General features: G+C 47.8%; 1 protein-coding gene across 2 annotated transcripts in view; it reads left to right on the forward strand.

The window, feature by feature from the left end:
* LOC147901186 (Pseudouridine synthase family protein) overlaps positions 1-20,343 on the forward strand; it is a 161,389-nt gene that overhangs the window by 78,330 nt on the left and 62,716 nt on the right. For both annotated transcript variants that reach the window (XM_087375705.1, XM_087375706.1), the window contains exon 6: positions 3,373-3,517. In XM_087375705.1, coding sequence (XP_087231831.1) covers positions 3,373-3,517 — 145 coding nt within the window. The remainder of the gene's footprint in view (positions 1-3,372; positions 3,518-20,343) is intronic.

Genomic DNA, 20,343 nt, shown 5'->3' on the forward strand with positions numbered 1-20,343 from the left:
TAGCCTCACTATGCTAATACATACTCTCTTTCTCTCCATCATGAGTACTCCACTCTTCCTTCATACTCTCCTTCCCTCCCCTTCCTTCTTCCACAATGCCTCATCCCTCCCCCGTTGTGTAATACTCCTACTCTCTCCAACCTTTCCTTCTCTCATCTAGTCACTCCTCACATATGTATACACCAAAACTAACTCCTATGAGTCAATGCGCCGAGGAGATTCACAGTGACTAACGTACTTTGGCTATCTTGCATGAAGCTATGCTAGAGTCCCAAGGTCTTGAAGGTGTCATTATTGCTAATCTTACAAGGGGAATAACTTAGATGCTCGTCCGCGTATGTAATGACTTGGCTCTTGGATCTCTATTTTTAAGTGGATGAACTATTGCACTTCGTGTTCCTAAGTGACATACTACCATTTCCCCAAATTAATGAAGAGTTGTTCTTGAAACTTGGGTTCCTTTGTGAACAGTATGAGTGACTCTCATGAGATTGAAACTGCACTATGTGTTGTGGTTTTAGAGGATGAGTTTGGGCATGCTTGGATTCATCTCGATATATACTTCCACCGTATTAGCGGACATGCAAACTTTCATTTGGGAGACTAAAATGAAATCGTATATAAGACATGGATCCCTTTTTCATTGAGTGAGAAGGAATTCTTCAATAAGGGAGCATGTTATGTGGATGGTTTCATTGTACGCTTTGCATATATGAGGGTTCATCTTTCTTTCATACCTCATGCATGTGGAAAAGCTCTGAGCATCAATGTTTCATTGAGATGAGCATGCTCACAGGGAACTTACTAGTAGCAGATTTGGAGACTGCAATCTATCATAGATCAAGTTGGGGAGGCACACCATACAACACCATAGGAGGAGTGCATTTAGTGATTCTTCAAAGATGCCCTCACTCAGATTTCATTTAGTATCGAGACATCAGGATCTGTCTCTCCTCATTGAGGACTTCACTAGCTCGATTGAATTTATAACTCATGGACATATCTCCAATGATGGGGAGCCGGCTACCCTTAGTCGAGGTGCATCATAGACTTCCTTGTGAATTAGGAGGCCTTAGCCATGGCTTGGTACCACCAGCCCAGACACCTCTTGAGCACCATGTAGAAGAGCTGCTTTGATCACTAGGTTCTTTCACTTGTGTCCATCCATGAACTTTCACGAATTGGTACACCAGTAGAATCATGGGAACTACATGCCTCAACACTGTACCTATAGAAAAACAGTTTCTTGCTATAGGCCTACTTCCCTCCCAGTGGAAGATTTACCCCAAGATCTGAAGACAATAGATGAAAGACACAACCAATTTCGTGTGCTTACTGAAGTTTGAACAGTAATGAGAGCGACACAGATTTGAAGAGAAGTAAGATGTACAGGCAAAACATAGTATATATAATGGCAGAAACCAAGTACAAAACAGCCAGATCTGAAAGAGAACTCAGATGTACAGCCAAAACAGAGCATATATAATGGCTGAAACCAATTACAAAAGCTACCAACACCTTCAGCAAAAAACCACTGAGGTCAGGTACCAAATCTGGCTCCAGTTGCTGCACCCTTTGATGTGGACGACTCCTGTTCTGCCACACGTGCCTCTGTATAGGCTTCAGTAGTTTGCTAACTCCTGCAAAGTTCTGCTCTAGGGGTTCACTATAGACAAAGCTCCCTCCAAGGCACTTCCTTATGCTCTCCTACATGCTGTAGGCCTACACCTAGGTCTGCTGCAGATGTTTGGGACTCTTGCTCCTGCAAGAACTCCTTCAGTGTACTGATCACTAGGGCTCCCTCTGCCCTTTACCCTCCAAGATGGTCTGCAGGCTGAGCACCAATGTGTACCTGGAACGCCCAAGTGGGCCTCCTTGTATAGGGGCTGATGCCCCCCAAAAATGGCCGACCCTGCTCCAGACTGGCCGACCACTTGGCACTTTGTCAGCCAACCAATTGGCCCACTAACCTACCAACAGTCTGGCCCACTGTTGATCTGCCATGTGGCATGCCCGCAGGTTCGAGATCTGTCTCCTGCGCCAACCTGTACCTGCCTGTCTGCCGACTGTTGCAGACACAACCTGTACATGTAGCCCTCCATTGGCTGACCTGACAGTCTGCTTTTGAGGCCTGCACAATGTCCTGCTGCTTATGCAATTCCTGCCCCCGTACCGGGTCCTGCACCAGCCTCCGTACGTCGCTTTCTCCAGGCCACTACCAAACCATTGATTCAGGCTGCCCTATCCTAAATTGTTTCATTAAGGAGATCTGTCTTCTGCCCATGTGGCAGTCGAGCTGTTGCACACATGGCAGCCAAACTATTTCAATAAGGAGATCTGTCTTTTGCCCATCCTACATTGAACGTCATCCTCCCTAATGCCCTCTTATAGGGGGCTCACAATTGGGGAAGTGTTCCTAATATTCCAATAATACCTCGTTAGAGGGCAGATTGAGGGCCTCTGCCTTGCCTGAAGGGATTTGGGACTTCTCATTCCTTGAGAAGATGGTGCCCAGCCTTTTGCAGATTGTTCCGTACTACCCACTAGATCCAATCATTCTTCCAAGCTGAATTCCCTGTCCCAAACCCCAAAGGAAGCTGAATTTTCAGTTTTGAACATTAGATATGGAGGACCCTCCTTGAGAGGATAGATCTACTCTACTATGACCTTGTTACGGCTGTCTTAGCAATGCCATCAGACATTATGTCCTACACTTAGTACTCTTGTTGCTAATAAGTATGATAGCCAGGAGAAGGCAGTTAGGCTATCTCTTGTAGCATATTTGTAAATGTGTTGTACTTGCTCATACACCATTTTGGTCTTTCAAAGCAGTTTGGAGAGATCCTCCCGAGTAAAGTGTTCGGTACCACGGGCAGCAGAATCAATTCTCGGGAACAGTGATAGTGGACGTGGGAGATGTGATAATATTGAAATAGCCAACCCGCCTTGTTTATAAGTTCAGTAGCAAGGATAGTAGCAAGGATAGTAGTTAGTCGTTGCTGTGGCATTGTGTAATATTTGTTCTTCTTAGTCTCATGTCTTTCAAAGGTGTTTTGAGAGATCCTCTTCACTACTTTCCTGCCAATAGGGACTTTTATCAGCTGCATTGTTACATGGTCCTCTGGTATGAATTTTGGGTGTATATGTGTTTAGCAATTCTGAGGGTTTTTGTGTTTTAGTCTAACATTTTCCAGAGGGAAGATGGCTACATCTTTTACTGCATGTTGCCATAGAAAATTCTCAATATTGCCAGCTCTATGTATCATACTTTTAACAACTATTGCAGTAGCTGAGTCAGCAATTTCAAACGGCTTTAGGGCAAGGGGTACATATATATGTATACATGGTGCTGATTCAGACACTATTTTGCAGATCTTTTGACCCAAGGAAGGACTGCTGTAGTCGAACATATCACTATCTTCTTCCAGCTAGAGCAATAGGAATCACAGATGACAGTCATACAGAAGAAAGACAGCAATGCATTCTTAAATTTCAGAGAGTTTTGTCGTCATTTGAGGTAATCACCAGTCATCCTTGTGAACATGTCTTGATTATCTGTATAAGGTATCGCATCCTTCCTCCTGCCTATTGTTTTTTTTTCCCCCTTTTCTTTCTTTATGTGTCATCCTCACTACCTCCCTTTCATGCAAAGACTATATTTTTAATGTACATATCCCATGTGCATGTGTTTGTGTTGCACATTCACATACGCATATACTTTTTTTTTAAAGTAAGATCCAGTGCTGTATTTATATGCTCATAAATTTACAAGATGGGAAGTCTCCAAAAACGGAGAGTATCCCAATGATCAGAAACATAAAGAGAACAGCTCTAGGCAAGAAGCATCTATATCACCCTCATGGCAGGCATCATATAAGGATTGCCGCAATGAGGCTCGGAAAGATTCATATGACTTGTGAATCTGTCGACCCAAGTATGCCAAATTATGCTCACTCCAGATTGTCCAAAGGGCCCAATATCTCACCCAAGAGAGAAATAGTGAGTATTGAGACAAAGGCCTCATAAATCTACCAAATAGCCAAAAATGTTTCCCAAATCTGTGACTCGGGAAACGGAGCCGAAGATGATCTGAAATTCTCCCGAGGAGGTTCCTAGAACACGGGCAGTGCCAAAGCAAATGAGGGACAGTCTCTGAAGGAGCCTGACATCTCAACAATGTGGATGGTGCAATGCGATGTTTGGCAAGTGTGACTCCCACTGACAATGTGCCTGTCATGCATCTCCAAAGAAAGAGTGCAAAATGCCTTTGAAACATACGCATATACACTCAAATATGCACGTACACGTGCACACACATAGATGATATCAGCAGTGTGAATGTCATGATACCTGCATGCAGGCATGCATGCTTGCCTGCATACATACATACATACATACATACATATACAGATATGACGAGGGAGAACGGATCGTACAAAGAGGTGTCTAAATGGTTGGAGAAATGGCAAATGGATATGAAGCTTGTTCCTTGTAAGAAAATAATACAACGTCTGTGCTCAACAGATAACAGGATCTCATACACAAGAGAGAAAACCAAATAGTATGGAGAATCAAAAATTTGATTACTGTAGAACTGATACAATAGATGGCGCTGCCTCCAACCATGCGCTCCTGTGAAAGAAGCTTCGATAGCAAGCTGGAAACAGTAGAAGACGGAGGCTGGATGCTAAGGAATCAGGGTTGCTGTAGCCAGTGATGAAATGGGCTTCACGGGCTTGCTCTTATATAGCCACCAGTCGTAGTCGGTTGGGCTCAATTGGGTGACCGACCCAGTCTGCCCAAAACGGTCGACTGGGGGTCGGTCCCGAAATAGGCCACCGACCACACGATAGAACCGATGCGCAAAACAGAGCAACCAACCTATGGTTGCCGTTCGGCCCAGAGCCATCCGGGATCATCTGAGGCTCCAAACGGGCCCCACAACCCGAGATTGGGCTGCTCCGAGAAATGCTCCGTCTACCCTCAATGCGGTCAGTCATGGGATGCCTTCCCGCACTTGCATGTAGCCTAGTTGGCGGTGTGCCAACTCTATCTGAAGCCGTCCAGCCATCAGGCCACACATGGCCCCCATCTGGTGTCCAAACCAGGACCTACCGGATAACCAAGCTACTCAAATGCCTTCTCCTCATATGGGGGGCTTACAAGTAGAGTTAGCTGGTTCCTGCGGAGTTACATGAGAGTGGAGCATTGATATCTAACACCCCCCCTCAATGTCCACCCGCAAGTGAACTTACTTTTTCGGCCCAATGCCGAGTCGATGAAGATGCCTCTCCAGCAAGTCTCTTCCAAGAGCCTTCGTGAAGATGTCCGCAGCATTCTCTGTAGTCGGACAGTACACCAAGTCGACCTCTCCATCCATGATGAGCTCACGTACAAAGTGATATTGAATTTCAATGTGTTTTGTGCGAGCGTGGAACACCGGGTTCTTTGCAATCGCCATGCAACTCTGATTGCTACATGATAACTACGTAGGCTTGTTCTGCACTACACCCATGTCCCCCAAAATCCTCCTCAACCACATTGCCTCGCAGGAAGCAAAGCATGCTGATTTGTACTTGGCCTCGGTAGAAGAAAGAGCAACTGTGGGTTGCTTCTTGCTGACCCATGACACAGCTCCAGATCCAAGTGAGAAACAATAACCTGTCACTGATCTCCTGCTGTCCACGTCTCCTGCCCAATCCGAGTCACAGAATCCGGTCAAGATGTTGCTCTTGGTATAGGTGATGCCATAATCAAGTGTGCCTTTGATGTATTTCAGCACCCGCATCCTTGCCCTCCAATGGTTCTCCTGGGGCTTATTGGAAAACCTGCTTAGTACACCAGTCGCAAAACTGATGTCCGGCCGTGTGTTGCACAGGTAAATCAAGCTGCCCACAAGCCTTCTGTACTTCGCTTCGTCCACCAGTGGTGATGAATCCTCGTTTGAGAGCTTCACGTCAACCTCCATAGGGGTACCAACTGTCTTGCACTCAGCCATGCCAAATGCCTTCAGTATCTCTCCAGCATACTTCAGCTGTGAAATGAAGATCTGTTTCGGCTCCTGCCAAACTTCAATCCCCAAACAGAAATGCATCAGTCGGAGATCTGTCATTTCAAACTCTCTTCCTAGCAAATGCTTCGTCTGCGAGATCTTCTCTTCATGGTTCCCTGTTATGACAAGGTCGTCCACATAAAGGACCACGATCAGACATCTGACTCCTTCTTTGAAGATATAGAAATTTGCATCTGATGGGCTCCTCCTGAACCCGTTTTGCAGAAAGTAGGCATCAATTCGCTGGTACCACGCTCGTGGGGCCTGTTTCAGCCTGTAAAGTGCCTTCTTCAGTTTACAGACTTAACCTTCTGAACGGGGGATCTCAAAACCTGGTGGTTGTTCCACGTATACCTCCTTCTTGAGATCTCCATTCAGAAAAAGGCGGATTTTACATCCATCTGAAACACGGGTCAACTTCCCTGGGCAGCTAAAGCCAAAACACTGTGAATTGTGGTTAGTCGAGCTGTGGGAGCAAAAGTATCTTGATAATCAAAACCATGTACCTGTGCGAATCCTTTTGCCACGAGCCGTGCCTTGTACTTATCCAACGTGCCGTCGGACTTGTACTTGGTCTTGTAACCCACTTGGTTCCGATTACCTTGCGTTTTGGTGGTCGATCCACAAGGTCCCAAGTGTTGTTCTTCATTATGGAGCCATACTCCGACTGCATAGCCTCCATCCACCTATCATCACCCTGTGCCTCTTCAAGACACTTGGGTTCTTTAGCACGGATCACTTCTGTCATCAAAGCGTAGTTGACCAAGTGTTCCAGCGTCCTTCTTTGCTCCTCTATTCTCTTGGACCGGCGGTGTTCGGATGGTTCCTCCTCAATGGCTGGAGGTTCTCTGCCGTCCCATTTACCCACTTCGGGAATGGCCGTTGCCGTTGTGGTTCTGCAGGCTCTTCTTCATCTTCTTTGTCTTGAATCCTCCCAAGCACCGTTGGGGGAGTTCGGTCTGCTGTTGGTGCTAGATTCTCGCTGGTGATGGTGATGCCAATCGCAGTCATCTAATCACGCAGATTCTTCATCCTGGTGATGAAATTCTCTGCCGCTTCAGATTCAGACAATTTCTCGTTCGCGAGTTGAGTCTCCAGATTCTGAATCCGCGTCTGATTCATGGTCTCGTATTGATTTTTCAAGATGTCCATGCCTCCTCCGCTGTGGTGACATGTTGAAGACATAATCACTTACACTACAAACAATAGAACACAGCGCATCTGCATTTCTTCTTGTCCATGCGAGAATCTCATCTGCAGTTGGTACTATCTGTTGTCCTGCATTGGCTGGATCCGGTCTCGCAACCAGCCTCACGTCCACCCCAGTAGCAGTGTCCCAAAGCTCATATGCGCTTAGGATGGTCTTCATCTTGAACTTCCAAAGTGGATAGTTAGAGCCGTCCAACTTTTCGCTTTCGCCGAACGGTGGGATTCGCAGTCTTGCGGGTTGGGCCATCTCTCACAATCTGCTCGCAAACAAAAACACACTACCAAATCTTCTTGCTAGAGTCCAGGCTCTGATACCATGTAAGAAAATAATACAACGTCTGTGCTCAACAGATAACAGGATCTCGTACACAAGAGAGAAAACCAGATAGTATGGAGAATCAAAAATTTGATTACTGTAGAACTGATACAATAGATGGCGCTGCCTCCAACCATGCGCTCCTGTGAAAGAAGCTTCGATAGCAAGCTGGAAACAGTAGAAGACGGAGGCTGGATGCTAAGGAATCAGGGTTGCTGTAGCCAGTGATGAAATGGGCTTCACGGGCTTGCTCTTATATAGCCACCAGTCGTAGTCGGTTGGGCTCAATTGGGTGACCGACCCAGTCTGCCCAAAACGGTCGATTGGGGGTCGGTCCCGAAATAGGCCACCGACCACACGATAGAACCGATGCGCAAAACAGAGCAACTAACCTATGGTTGCCGTTCGGCCCAGAGCCATCCGGGATCATCTGAGGCTCCAAACGGGCCCCACAACCCGAGATTGGGCTGCTCCGAGAAATGCTCCGTCTACCCTCAATGCGGTCAGTCATGGGATGCCTTCCCGCACTTGCATGTAGCCTAGTTGGCGGTGTGCCAACTCTATCTGAAGCCGTCCAGCCATCAGGCCACACATGGCCCCCATCTGGTGTCCAAACCAGGACCTACCGGATAACCAAGCTACTCAAATGCCTTCTCCTCATATGGGAGGCTTACAAGTAGAGTTAGCTGGTTCCCACGTAGTTACATGAGAGTGGAGCATTGATATCTAACATTCCTAACGAACTTCTAGCAATAAAGGAGCTAGTGCAATAGATGATGACATATAAATATGGCCTTGAGAAAAATAGCAAATGGCCTTAAATAGAAACGTTTTTAACCACATGATTGTTTATGGAGAACAATAAACTACTTCCAAATTGGAATCTTGATTGGTGAAAGGCATATGATCCAAGAGTGAGTCCTCATGATGTAGATGTTGAAACTGGATGATGGGGTAATATTAGCCAGGGAGAGAGGATATGCAAGTTATCTACAATAGCATTGATATAATGCAGCAACTATGAGCACATCAAAATGAAGTTTGACATCTAGGACTTGCAGCCTCTTACTCTCTACAACCTTTTTAAATAGTCTTTCAATCAAATTGGGAGCTACATTGTGGAGATGTGCAATTAGAAAACAAATAGTGTCATTCCTCATGGATTTTATAATTTGTGATATGTGGTGCATACATTTAGAGCTGCAACAAGAGATTAGTATGCTTAGTCTCATCTTCTTTGTCCCATAGATTCATTGCGGGGTGGGGGGGAGAGAGAGAGAGAGCGAGAGAGAGAGAGAGAGAGAGAGAGAGAGATGATGTGATTGTATGAAAGTCCCTGCGAGACCCTTCAAGATCTATGGGACTGGCGATCAATATCAACTAATAGTGATCCCTTACATCCAAGGAGAAAGAAAGAAAGAAAGAAAGTCTATTAACGTCCATGGGAGACCAAGAGGTCTATGGGACAACATGAAAGCCATCTAGTACATCAGCTTAGGGAGGGCGCAGGGCAGCTCCCAAGGGGTGCAAAAGCAGCTCCATTTATTTAGAGAGTTCCTATATTGTAGCCTAGATAAAACATACACACATATATATAGTATTACAAACTTGTCATGTATTGAGTACTTCTTGGGCTAGCTTGTGCACTAGACCTAGTACTTTGATGTGATGTTCCAGAATCTCTTTCAAGTAGCTTCCTAGCTTTTTGGCTGACTGCTCCAACAGATTTTTTAGATATCTGGTGCCCCCATAGCCATCTCTGATGTGTTCGTAGGCTTTGCATCTTAGGAGTACATGCTGTTTCATTTTCTACCTCCCTGTGGGGCAGATTTTGCAAGTTTTTTTCCTCTTTGGGGATCCTAGGTCTTTCCTCTTTGGAGAGAGAGAAAGAAAGAAAGAAAGTTTATTAAAGTCTGCTAAAGACCGATGGGTCTATGAGACTAATAGAAAACCTGATACAATGAGCAACGGGGTGGAGCTACTAAGCAAACATCCTAACCCATGCTAGAGAAAACTGTGTAGACATAGTCAATGCTATCATCATACATGTCACCATAGTCATGGACATCCCTGGCATCATCATCCGCATAGTAGATGCAGTCTGATCCAATACAATACAATACAGTGCAGCATACACAAGGTATGAAATCGTCAAGGTACATCCGATAACGGACTAGGCACTGTATGCAAGAAGCCCGTAATAGATCGCTATCTGCTATCTGGAGTAGTCCGTCGTGCCCTCCTAGCGGCTACTCTACGCCCGACGAGTGCCACAATAACCTTGGTCGGCCGTATCTTAGGTCTGAAAATCGAAGAAATGTCAGCAAGTGTGATTTGTGCGTCTGTCCTCTGTCAAGTGTGCCGCGTCTCGGTCTCAGGGTTTGTGTCTGTCCTTCTATCTGTGGTTGGGGGGGCAATATGCTTTGACTAGAAGAACTTTGTAATCATGCTTTGGGATGGACTAGGCAGGCAAGGCTTCCTGCTCTTGTCTCCATGATTTGAAAGAGAGAGAGAGAGAGAGAGAGAGAGAGAGAGAGAGAGAGAGAGTCATATTAACGTCCGCAGGAGACCTCACGGGTCTATGGGACAAAGTACAAAATGTCAAAAAGACTTACAACATCTGGATAGGCCAGAGGATCGAGGAGTGCACATGGCATCTTAGCTTGATTATTATATCACACCGATACATTCTAGGACTATAAAACTAATAGAAGTGGCCTTCATAACATCAGTTTAAGACTGAGAGTCTTTAGGTTTAGATTTGAAATCCCTAATTAATGTTGTTCCATCTTGATATACAGCCCATTTCCTAGCTTTACGTGCATCCTTCATTTTGGTGAGCTCGACACTCCTCTGTTTGAGCTGAGTTAAGGTGAGTTCCTCGGAGATCCAAATCCTTGTGCCCTTCAACTTGTTTGTTTGTCGAAGAATCTTAATCCTCCCCGCTCTCTCCTTGAAAAACACTTGTACTTGCATTCCTGTTTGGGAGACAGCTAATATCATTATGATCCCACTCTACTTGTGGTATTTCCTTCTTGAGACATGCAATCCTCTCATCTGCTATGTAATCCTCTTCTTCATTGAAAAGTCCAATGCAATCCTTGGGCAGCCCTCCAATGCGTAGTATCTTCTTATTATGTGCTATAGCCTGCTGCTCTTTTACTTCTGTGTACAGATCTGCTTTGTTAAGTTTGCTGCCCGCAACAATGGCCATCTCTTCCTTGGCTGAACTCACCGAGTGTTAATCATTTCCTTGACCTTGGAGACAAGAGTTGGTGCTGGTGGAAATGTGCTGAACTTCTCCATAGCTTTTGCAATAATTTCTTGCTTGCCGTTGTTCTCCATCTCATTCACCTTTCTGCTAAGAGCTGCAATTAACAGCCTGAGCTCTCTGATTTCATGCTCCAAGTGGTAAATGTGCTCCTGAGGGTCTAATCTAATCGTTTTCCTGTAGGTCAAAGCATAGGGGCTGGGTGTTGCTGCAATGTCGGAGTAAGAGGGCTTGTTGACGGGGGTCATGGCAAAAGTCTTCACCTTCGGGAAATCCATGGTGGCCTTGTAGTTTATGAAAGTCTTCGGAAGACCGATGGGTCTCTGAGACTGTGAAAATCCTGATACAAGCGAGATGTGAGGGTGGAGCTACTAAACGAGCATCCACACCAATGCAAAATGGTAGTACTAAGTACTGAGTACAACATAGTCATGTCGGTGGCCGACTACATATCACTCACATCATCATCATCATCATCATCGTCATCAAGACATCAGGGGTGGATGAGGCATTAGAAGCATGAAGTCAATGATAGAGTGCTGTCGACCACTTGAGGGTGCGGTCCTATGACGTCTTCTAGTCATAGCTCTACGTCTAACAAGGGCTACAGTAACCCTTGTCAGCTGTGCTCCGACACGAAACATGGAGGGAATATCCCCAAGTGTAATCTGCGCGCCCGTCCATTGTCTGAGCTGTCGAGTCAGTGGCTCTGGGTCCCAATCATGTTGAGGCCTCGTCTCGGGGGAGAGTCCAGGTGATATGGCTGAAAGAACTCTGTGATAGAGCTCTGAGAGGGGTCTGCCAAGGAACTCTGAAAGTACTCTGTGATAGAGCTCTGAGAGGGGTCTGCCAAGAAAGAGGTATGCTCTTGTCTCTGTGATCGAAGTATCCTCTCGCGGTGCTAGACTACCTCATGAATGAAGCCTGCCAAGCATCTCTGATCTAGATAGGAGAGGAATCGGGACAAAACCCCATAGCTATCTCTGAAGAAGCAATAGAAATGCCCTCGGATCTCATAGTAAACGGGACACCTGAAGATGAAGTTCTCCTCCGTCTCAACCTCCTGCATGTCACATAATGTGCATAAGCGCCTCTCCCTGGGTAGGCGCTTTGCTCTGCTGCTCTCGATGCAAAGTCTATGTGAAGAGACTCGGAACTGCCCAGTAGAGATTCTCAGTGAGTGGGGTAAGTGGATCTGCGTGTATCCTGGTGGGTCAATGAAACCCTCCTCTGTGATATGTAAACAATGATCTCTGTAGAAGCTAAGCTTCACTGGGAGTTCGCTCGGTCCCAACTAGGTCCGGAATGTGTGTAGTTGTAAGAGATCCTCATGGATTACTTGGTTGACATCGTGTGACATGAGGGGAGAAAACGGAGCGTCCATACTGTATTGGAAGGGAGGGAGTCTGTCCATTTAAAGCACCGGTCCCTCAAACCATCTCTCTGTGCGTGCATACCAGCCTGTTGAGAGTGTCATAGAGGAAGACAATGCTAGCCATGGCAGCCTGTTGCGTCTGGAAGAGTAATCCCCATACTCTCTGACTCGGTACAGATATGTGCTAACCTGAAATGCAGCATCTAGCTGTAATGGAGATGACCCAAACTCAGGCTGAATGATCTGGTGAGGAACGGATGGCTTACTGCAAATCATCCATGATAGCATGAGAACCTGTAGCTGTTCCACCCACGCCCACTCTGTATCCGATAAGTCTGGCTCCCAACAAGGGCTGCCATAACATTCCTGCTGGGCGGACCTAGGAGTCAAAGAGCAGCCTCTTGGTCTATGCATCCTGAAAGTGCGAGCGGAAGCACTGCCTCTCTAGTCTGGCCAATGAAGCATATCCTTTGCCCAAGCCTGCCTGCATCGCGGGTCTCATAGTGAAGATGGGTCCGGAGAAGACAACCCCAAGGTACGTGTATGATGAAACTATCTCAATAGGTGACCCATCAAATGTGAACTGCTCCTGGCGCATGGCGGCTCGAGATGTATTGAAGATCATAACCTTGGTTTTACCTAGGGGACCTAAGTGCGTCAAGGTGTCTCTAGAGTCCCTCTGCAAAGGAAGATAGAAGAGCCACGTCAGCTGCATAAAGCAATAATTGGATCAACGTGCCAGCAAGAGAGCAACCATCCCCTCCTAGTGTCTGCATCACTGTCTCGAGCTTGTCTATGTAAAGGACAAACAGGGTAGGCGATAAAGGACACCCGTTTTTGACCCCAATAGTGCTCATGATCTCGTCTGTCCACCCAGATCGTGCTCGGACCCTGCCTATGACTCTCTCGTAAAGTGCCATGACAACCCAAATGATCTCCTGTAGGCGCCATATGAGGCGAACTCTCAGGACTGTGTCAAACGCCTTGTGGAAATCCACAAAGCAACAGTAAACCCTTTGCTTCTTTGCCCTCGCCTCCTCGATGATACACCTGAGCGTGAGAATGTGATCCAAGGTGCCATGATCTTGTCAGAATCCAGCTTGTTTTGATCTGAGAAGATAGAGAGTGAGTGTCTCTTTAAGCTTCGTGTAATGCCCAAATCTCGTCTCTCTTCTTCAATTTGTGGGTTGAGACGTGACCAAAACCAAAACCCCAGTTTTGTGTCACATATTTTGGTGGAGACGCCGAGTAGGTTTTGCCTAGGATTTTCCTATCATAACCTCACGATCTCATCTTGTTTACAAGCAAAGATTTTCTTCTTTGTGCTCATTTTATGTGCAAGATGTACAACATTCCAGTGTTCCGTGGATCAGAAGGAGAAGACCCGAGGAGTTACCTTCGGGAATTCAATCGAGCATGTCGCTTGACTGGTTGGTCTATGAAGGAACATGCTGAGATACTTCCAAATTTCTTGGAGGGTGTGGCCTTAACTTGGTACGAGGCCTCGCCAAAAGATACCAAGGATGATTGGGAAAGCTTGGTCGAGGCAATGAAGGAGAGATTTGGGACATTGGAGTCACCAAATTCCTTGTTATCGCAGTTGAAGAAGATTTCCCAAAAGGAAGGAGAGTCAGTTTCGACCTTTGCTATGAGGTATGAGGATTTATTCATCAAGTACCAACAAGCTGCTTTGCATATGGTCGAGTCTTCTTCATCTTCTACGGGAGATTCTAAAGGTTCATGGGCATGGAACATCTCAAGATGAGCAAATTTGTTTATGGTTTGGATTCTACCTTGCGTGGAAAGATTCTAAGCAAAAATCCCAATAATTTCAAAGAGGCTCTTTGCATTGCTTTGAAGAAGGAGGCGGCCCATCAAATTGAGTCCGCATTTCAGCCATCTACAAGTGTCATGACTCCGGCACATCGGGTAGAGATAGCCTCAACATCCCAGGTATCTGCTCCCTCACTGGATCATAATATTGCACAATTGATGGCAGAATTTGCTGATTTGAAGTTGCACTTAGTGAATGCCAAGCCATCTAGGGCTCCACGAACTGAGGATAAGCCTAGGGATAAAAGCAATGTTACCTGTTATGAATGTCAAGAGAAGGAACACTATCGTCCCGAATGTCCAAAATTGAAAAAAAGAGAAAACAAGAGTGTACTACTTTTAGAAAGAACATGTTGAGAGGAGGAAGATGAGGAAGAAACTTTGATGCCATTGATGACAAGAAGTTGTAAAACTAGGAGTGACGAGGAAGAGGAGGAAGAGAAAGAACGGAAACATAAGAAAAAAAAATCATCACGAAGAAAGATTGGACAATTTGATTTTCCTCTTGGACAAGGGACTCTTAGTTATGATCTATTGACAGACCTTAGAGAGAAGACGGCACAAATCACATTTGGGCAGCTTATGGCACTCTCTCCAAAAATTAGGAAGGAATGGAGTAAATTGGCCAGCACTAGGGAGTCTAAGAAAAAGAAGAAAAAGGATAATGGGACACATATGGCACAAAAGGTAGACATAGATGTGGGAGATGATGTACCTGCTGTTGATGTCATCATAGATGGCCAGACTATTTCTAATGCATACATTGATGGGGGTGCATCGATAAATGTCATGAGTGAAAAGACAATGAAAGATGCTGATTTGAAGTTATCTTCTCTTAACTCTCCTTATTGCATTAAGTTAGCTAATAATACTAGAGTGAAAACTCTAGGAGTTGTGAAGAATTTGGCAGTGGATGTGTGTGGAATTTCTGTACCTACAACATTTCAGGTTATTCCTACAAAACCAGATGCTAGGGCTTACCCATTGATCTTGGGAAGGCCTTGGCTCCGTCAAGTGAAGGCAGTACAGAAGTGGGAGACAGGTGATCTTATTCTCCAAGGAGGGAATAGGAAGGTCTGCTACAACATCAAGAGTCGCCACAAGAAGGTGATAAAGGAGGAAACTTCAACTTCCGAGAGCTCAGAGTCCGAGTCATCTGATCACGAGACAAGTGGCACCTGCGAGGAGTCCATCTCAGAAGGAGAGGTGGAAGGAGTGGTGTTTGGTCTTTGCCTTGGTGTTGATTGGGGGGACAATCAAGGAAATGGAGCTTCAGAAGGAGAATCATCTTCAACCATGTATAAGGAAGTGGTGGATCGCACTAGTCTTCGCCAACAAAATGAGATTCTTCTTGATGAGACTATAACAGGTACTGAAAGAGATGAATACCTAGAAATGCTTGATGGGTTTCCTTATCTGTTTGCAAATAATTACTCACACATGCGCCAAGTCACCTTAGTGGAGCACAAAATTGACTTGAAGCCTCAAAGCAAGCCAGTGGTGAACGGCTTAGACAGTTGGGAGTGATACAAGCAGAAGTGCTCAGGAAGGAGGTAACTAACTTGCTCCAAGTTGGGTTTATTTTTCCAGTTGAGAATTCAGAGTGGGTTTCTCCAGTGGTGGTTACTCCCAAGAAAAAAAAGAAATGGCGTGTTTGTGTGGACTTTCGCCCTCTGAATGCATGCACAAAGAGGGATTATTTTCCTCTATCATTTCAAGATGAGATATTGGATCAAGTTGCAGGCCATGAAATATATTTTGTATGTGATGGGTACTCCGGATACTTCCAAATTCGGATTTGTGAGGAAGATCAAAGGAAGACTTCATTTGTTACAGCATGGGGGGTGTATGCATATAGGGTGATGCCATTTGGTTTAACTAATGCACCAGCAACTTTCCAACGTTTCATGAGCTAGGTATTTGCACCCTACTTGGAAAAGTTCATAAGAGTGTTTTTGGATGATTTTTGCATTTATTCAAGCCGTGTGGATCACTTGGAAAAGTTGAGGATTGCATTGAAAAGTATTGATGACGCAAAAGGTTGCCTTAATCCTACAAAATGCCGTTTGGCCAAGAAGAAGGTGGCTCTGTTAGGACATGTTATCTCAGAGGAAGGTATAGAAATGGATCTTGAGAAGGTACAAGCAATCATGGCCCTTCCACCACCTAGTAATGTCAGAGAGGTGAGTGGCATTTTAGATAAAACAAAATATTACCAGCGCTTTGTTGATATGTTTTCTGAAAAGATGTATCCTAAAAATTTATTGACAAAGAAAAATGTATCTTTCCAATGGGGACTAGAGCAAGATGAGGCATTTTATTTGCTTAAGGAATGCATGAGCCAAAGGCCAATTATGCAGCCTCCTAGGTGGGAGGATGATTTCTATGTGAATCCACGTGTGTCAACTCATTCAGTGGGAGCTATACTACTTCAGAAGGGTGAGCAAGGACGCATGCAACCAATGTATTATGCAAGTCGGCAACTCACGGAGGCTGAGGAGAGGTACGGTGAAATGGAGAAAGAAGGTTTATCTTTTTTTGCCGAAAAAACAGTGCTAATTATATTACTTCGAGAACAAGATACAAGAGGTCAGCTTATAGCTGACGGGCTGCGTTCACAAATCGGACACAGCCCTAAAAGGTAGCAGAATAAAGCATACTCTCACGGAGGGATAAGACGAGTGTGAATGAACAGCCATCGGGGTGGTGAGTAGTGCCACCGAAGGCCCTGCGTAGTCTGCTCAAAGAAGAGGCCCTGTGTGTCCCAAGCCCGGAGGAAGCGTCTCCGCTTCTCCTGACCGGCCCGGGAGTCTCCCTGAATCTGGTCCCACTGGCCTCTGAGGGTATGAATAATCTCACTCCAAATCTCCGCCATGATCTGGGCAGTCGATAAGGAGGTGCCACCGAGGATCTGCGCGCAGCGCGAGGTCCAGATGTGCCACCCTGTAATGCTGCTAATAATCTCCCAGACTGGCTGCCTCTCCCGAACTCCTGTATCAGCCTCTGCTAGGTGCTGCGGGATACCCTCGAGCGGCCCCCACGTCCCCTGTGTGATAAGGAAAGTGGGGTCCTGCTGGTATGCCTCGAATAAGTGATGAAGACCAGGTGCGGTGCTGCACCAACAGAACGCGCCCCAAGTGATCAATCCTAGCTCTGGTGCTGCGCGAGTAAGAATCCCGAAAGTCCACCTCCACACTTCCTGGGCGCGAGTGCAGCTCCACAGGCAGTGTTTTGGTGACTCCTCATCCGCATGGCAAATCTGGCAGCATCCGTCCTGGCCAATCTGCCTCAACCAGCTCCCCACTGGAAGACCTTTGTGGGCAAGAAGCCACAGGAAGTATGAGATCTTCCGCGGCCGCCAGCTCTCCCACAAGGCCTTCCAGAATGCCTGCAAAAAGAACCTGGAAATACCCTGTGCGTACCAGCTGGGTCGCTGGGTGGGGGGGCGGCTCTGCATCCTCCCAAGAACTCGCCTGCCCAGAGTCGTGCTGTAGGCGAAGAAGGAAGTCGGCCCCTGTCCTGTCACAACCTCTGGCCACCACCACTCTCCTGGGTCCCAATCAAGCTCTGACAGGGCCCGCCCCTCCCAGAGCCAAAGACGCCAAAGCTGTATCTGGTCCTGCTCGATGCTAGGGTCGGTACGCCAGACCTTCCCCAAAAGGCCTACGACCCGAACCCTCTGCCATGGGAGTAGGGGGTCGATGAGCGCATCCTCTCTCCTGAGTCGTCCATCCCCAGAAACCGCGAAGAAGGAGATAGAGGAGTCATCCATACGTCCTGCGATCACCAGTGGGATGCCACGGGGGGTGAACTGTCCCAGCCAGCGGGTGTCACCAGGTATGAGGACCTGAGGCTCAGGTGGAACCAACCAAACAGCTGGGATCGCACCGTCGATCTCCGTGCGTCTCGCCTGGGCTCCACGTGCTCCTCCAGCTGCGTCTGCAAGATCAGCCAACTCCAGATGTCTGTACGTATCCCTCCAAACTCGAAGGGACCGGGCTGGCCCCCTCATCCAGCCGTCCCACCTGATATGTGATCTCTCCCCCAACTGAAGGCCCTCGGCATCTCTGACCTGACCGTTCCAGATAAGCGGCTGGCGATCGATCTCCTCCTGACAGCTGGGAGGGGACTGAATGAGACTGAGGCGGAGCCGCCTCCAAACCATGAGGAGGCTACGAACGAGTGGGGAACGGGGCTGAGTGAGCGGGGCGGAAGTGAAGATCCACCTGAGGGACGGTAGCCACTCTCCACCTCGGCGCGGGACACAAGAACCGACTCCCTGCTGAAGTAACATCTTCCACGTCTGCCCCCCCGGGGTCAAACCGCGGATGACAAGCTTGCCTAACAAGGCCTGACTCTGAAGCTCTGGATCGATGACCCCCAGGCCACCCTCAGCCTGCGGAAGAATGACTGTCTGCCAAGCAACCCTGGCTCTGGTATCTCTAAGACCATCCTCCCCGGACCAAAGGAAGTTCCGAACCAACCTCCTGAGCTGTGCCACGCTGGATCTCGAGAAGCACCAGCAGGAAGCCACATACCAAGCCGTGGCTAGGAGGACCTGGTTAACTACCAGGGCACGACCTGCAAGAGAGAGCTTAGCAGTGCTCCAGAAAGCCAGCTTCCGTCGGATGGAGTCTAGCACCGGGAGAAACTACTGAGCTGGCGTGATGTCTAGGCCAACCTGAAAGCCAAGGTGTCTAGCTGTCTGTCCCCGTGGAATCCATCTGAAACCCAGAAATCGTCCCCACTGAGAACACGCCCCAGGGTCTGTGAGAAAACCAACTGATTTGTTCCAGTTGATTTTCGCACCAGCGGCCGAGCAGAAGACCTCCAGGGCCATCCGCACCCTCTCTAGCATCCTCTCATCGTCCTGGACATAAAGGGCTGTATCATCTGCGTACTTCGAGTCCAAAAGCTCCGTGTCCTCCCGGAGTGGAAGGCGAACACCCCTGATCCCTGTGGACCTCGCCCGAAGGTAGTAAGTCATGGCCTCGGCGAAGAAGAGAAATAGGTAAGGAGCAAGGGGGCAGCCCTGACGCACTGATCTCTCCAAGCTAAAGCGCTCACCCATCCTGCCTCCAATGATGACCCTTCTAGACGCTGTCCTGTACAAAGCTGAGATACCCTGAATCCAACCTGCCGGGAAACCTAGCCGCTCCAGAGTCCCCTCCAAAAAGGACCAGTCCACGCGATCGTAGGCCTTCTCGAAGTCGAGAAGTAGAATGGCAAGATGTGATCCGCTGTGCTGAGCCCACTCCGCCGCCTCTGAGAAGGTGAAGACATTATCCAGGATACTGCGATCCTGGACAAAGCCTGTCTGAGTGTCATGGAGGAGGTCTGGGAGTAGAGGCCGAACTCTGGCACTGATCATCTTGGCGAGGATTTTGTAGGCAGTGGTAAGGAGAGTGATCGGACGCCACTGGCGGATCTCCTGTCTATCTCCTCCCTTCGGGATGAGGCAAATCAGTCCCGAGGAAAGGCTCTCTGGCATCTGACCGCTGCTGAAAATCCCCTGCAGAGCTGCAAGGAGGGGCTGATGGATCTGGTCCCAGAAGGAGGTGAAGAATGCCCGGGATAGCCCATCCTCACCTGGGCATTTCTGTCCGTCGATGGCCATCAAGGCCTCCAACATCTCATCCATGGTGAACGGTGCCAACAATGTCGCCTGCATGCTAGGCTGGACCAGGGATGGAATGTGCCTCCACACCTCCTCACGGGCACGACTAGCACGAGGGGCAAGCGGCTCCTGCTGGAAGAGGGTCCTGTAGAAGTCAGTGGCCAACCCCAGGACCTCCCCCGGATCCGTAACGATGTGACCATCCGCTGTCCTGAGACTCCGAAGCTGATCACCTGCAGCTCTCTGGCCATGCGTCCTGAAGAACTCCCTGCACATCCGGTCACCCTTCCGGGCCCAGAAGGAGAGAGAGGCGTGATAGGAAAACTCTGAGCGACGCTGGAGTGTCTCCTCTAGAAGGGCTCTGGCTCGAAGGGCCTGGATCCGAAGCTCCTCCGAGCCCGGGGAAGCCTGCTGGAGTCGCTGAATGGAGGCGAGGTCCCTCCGAAGAGCTCTCTCTCTGCCCCACCAATCCTGTCGAACCTGTAGAGCTGCGAGCTGGCAGATCTGGCTGGACTCCTGCAAAGCCTGCGCAACCGAGTCAACCAGATCCACGCACTCGCCCCAGTCTCTGTCCCAAAGACTGCAAATACTGCTGCGCACGTCCACCCTCGAGAAAATGGAGTCGGGAATCCTGCAAGACCGGGGGGGAAGGGTCTGGGCTGCCGAATCT

Source organism: Dipteris shenzhenensis, chromosome 6, assembly GCF_047967505.1.
Source record: "Dipteris shenzhenensis isolate YYH24624 ecotype China chromosome 6, Dip_SZ_1.0, whole genome shotgun sequence".
NCBI classification, from domain to species: Eukaryota; Viridiplantae; Streptophyta; class Polypodiopsida; order Gleicheniales; family Dipteridaceae; genus Dipteris; species Dipteris shenzhenensis.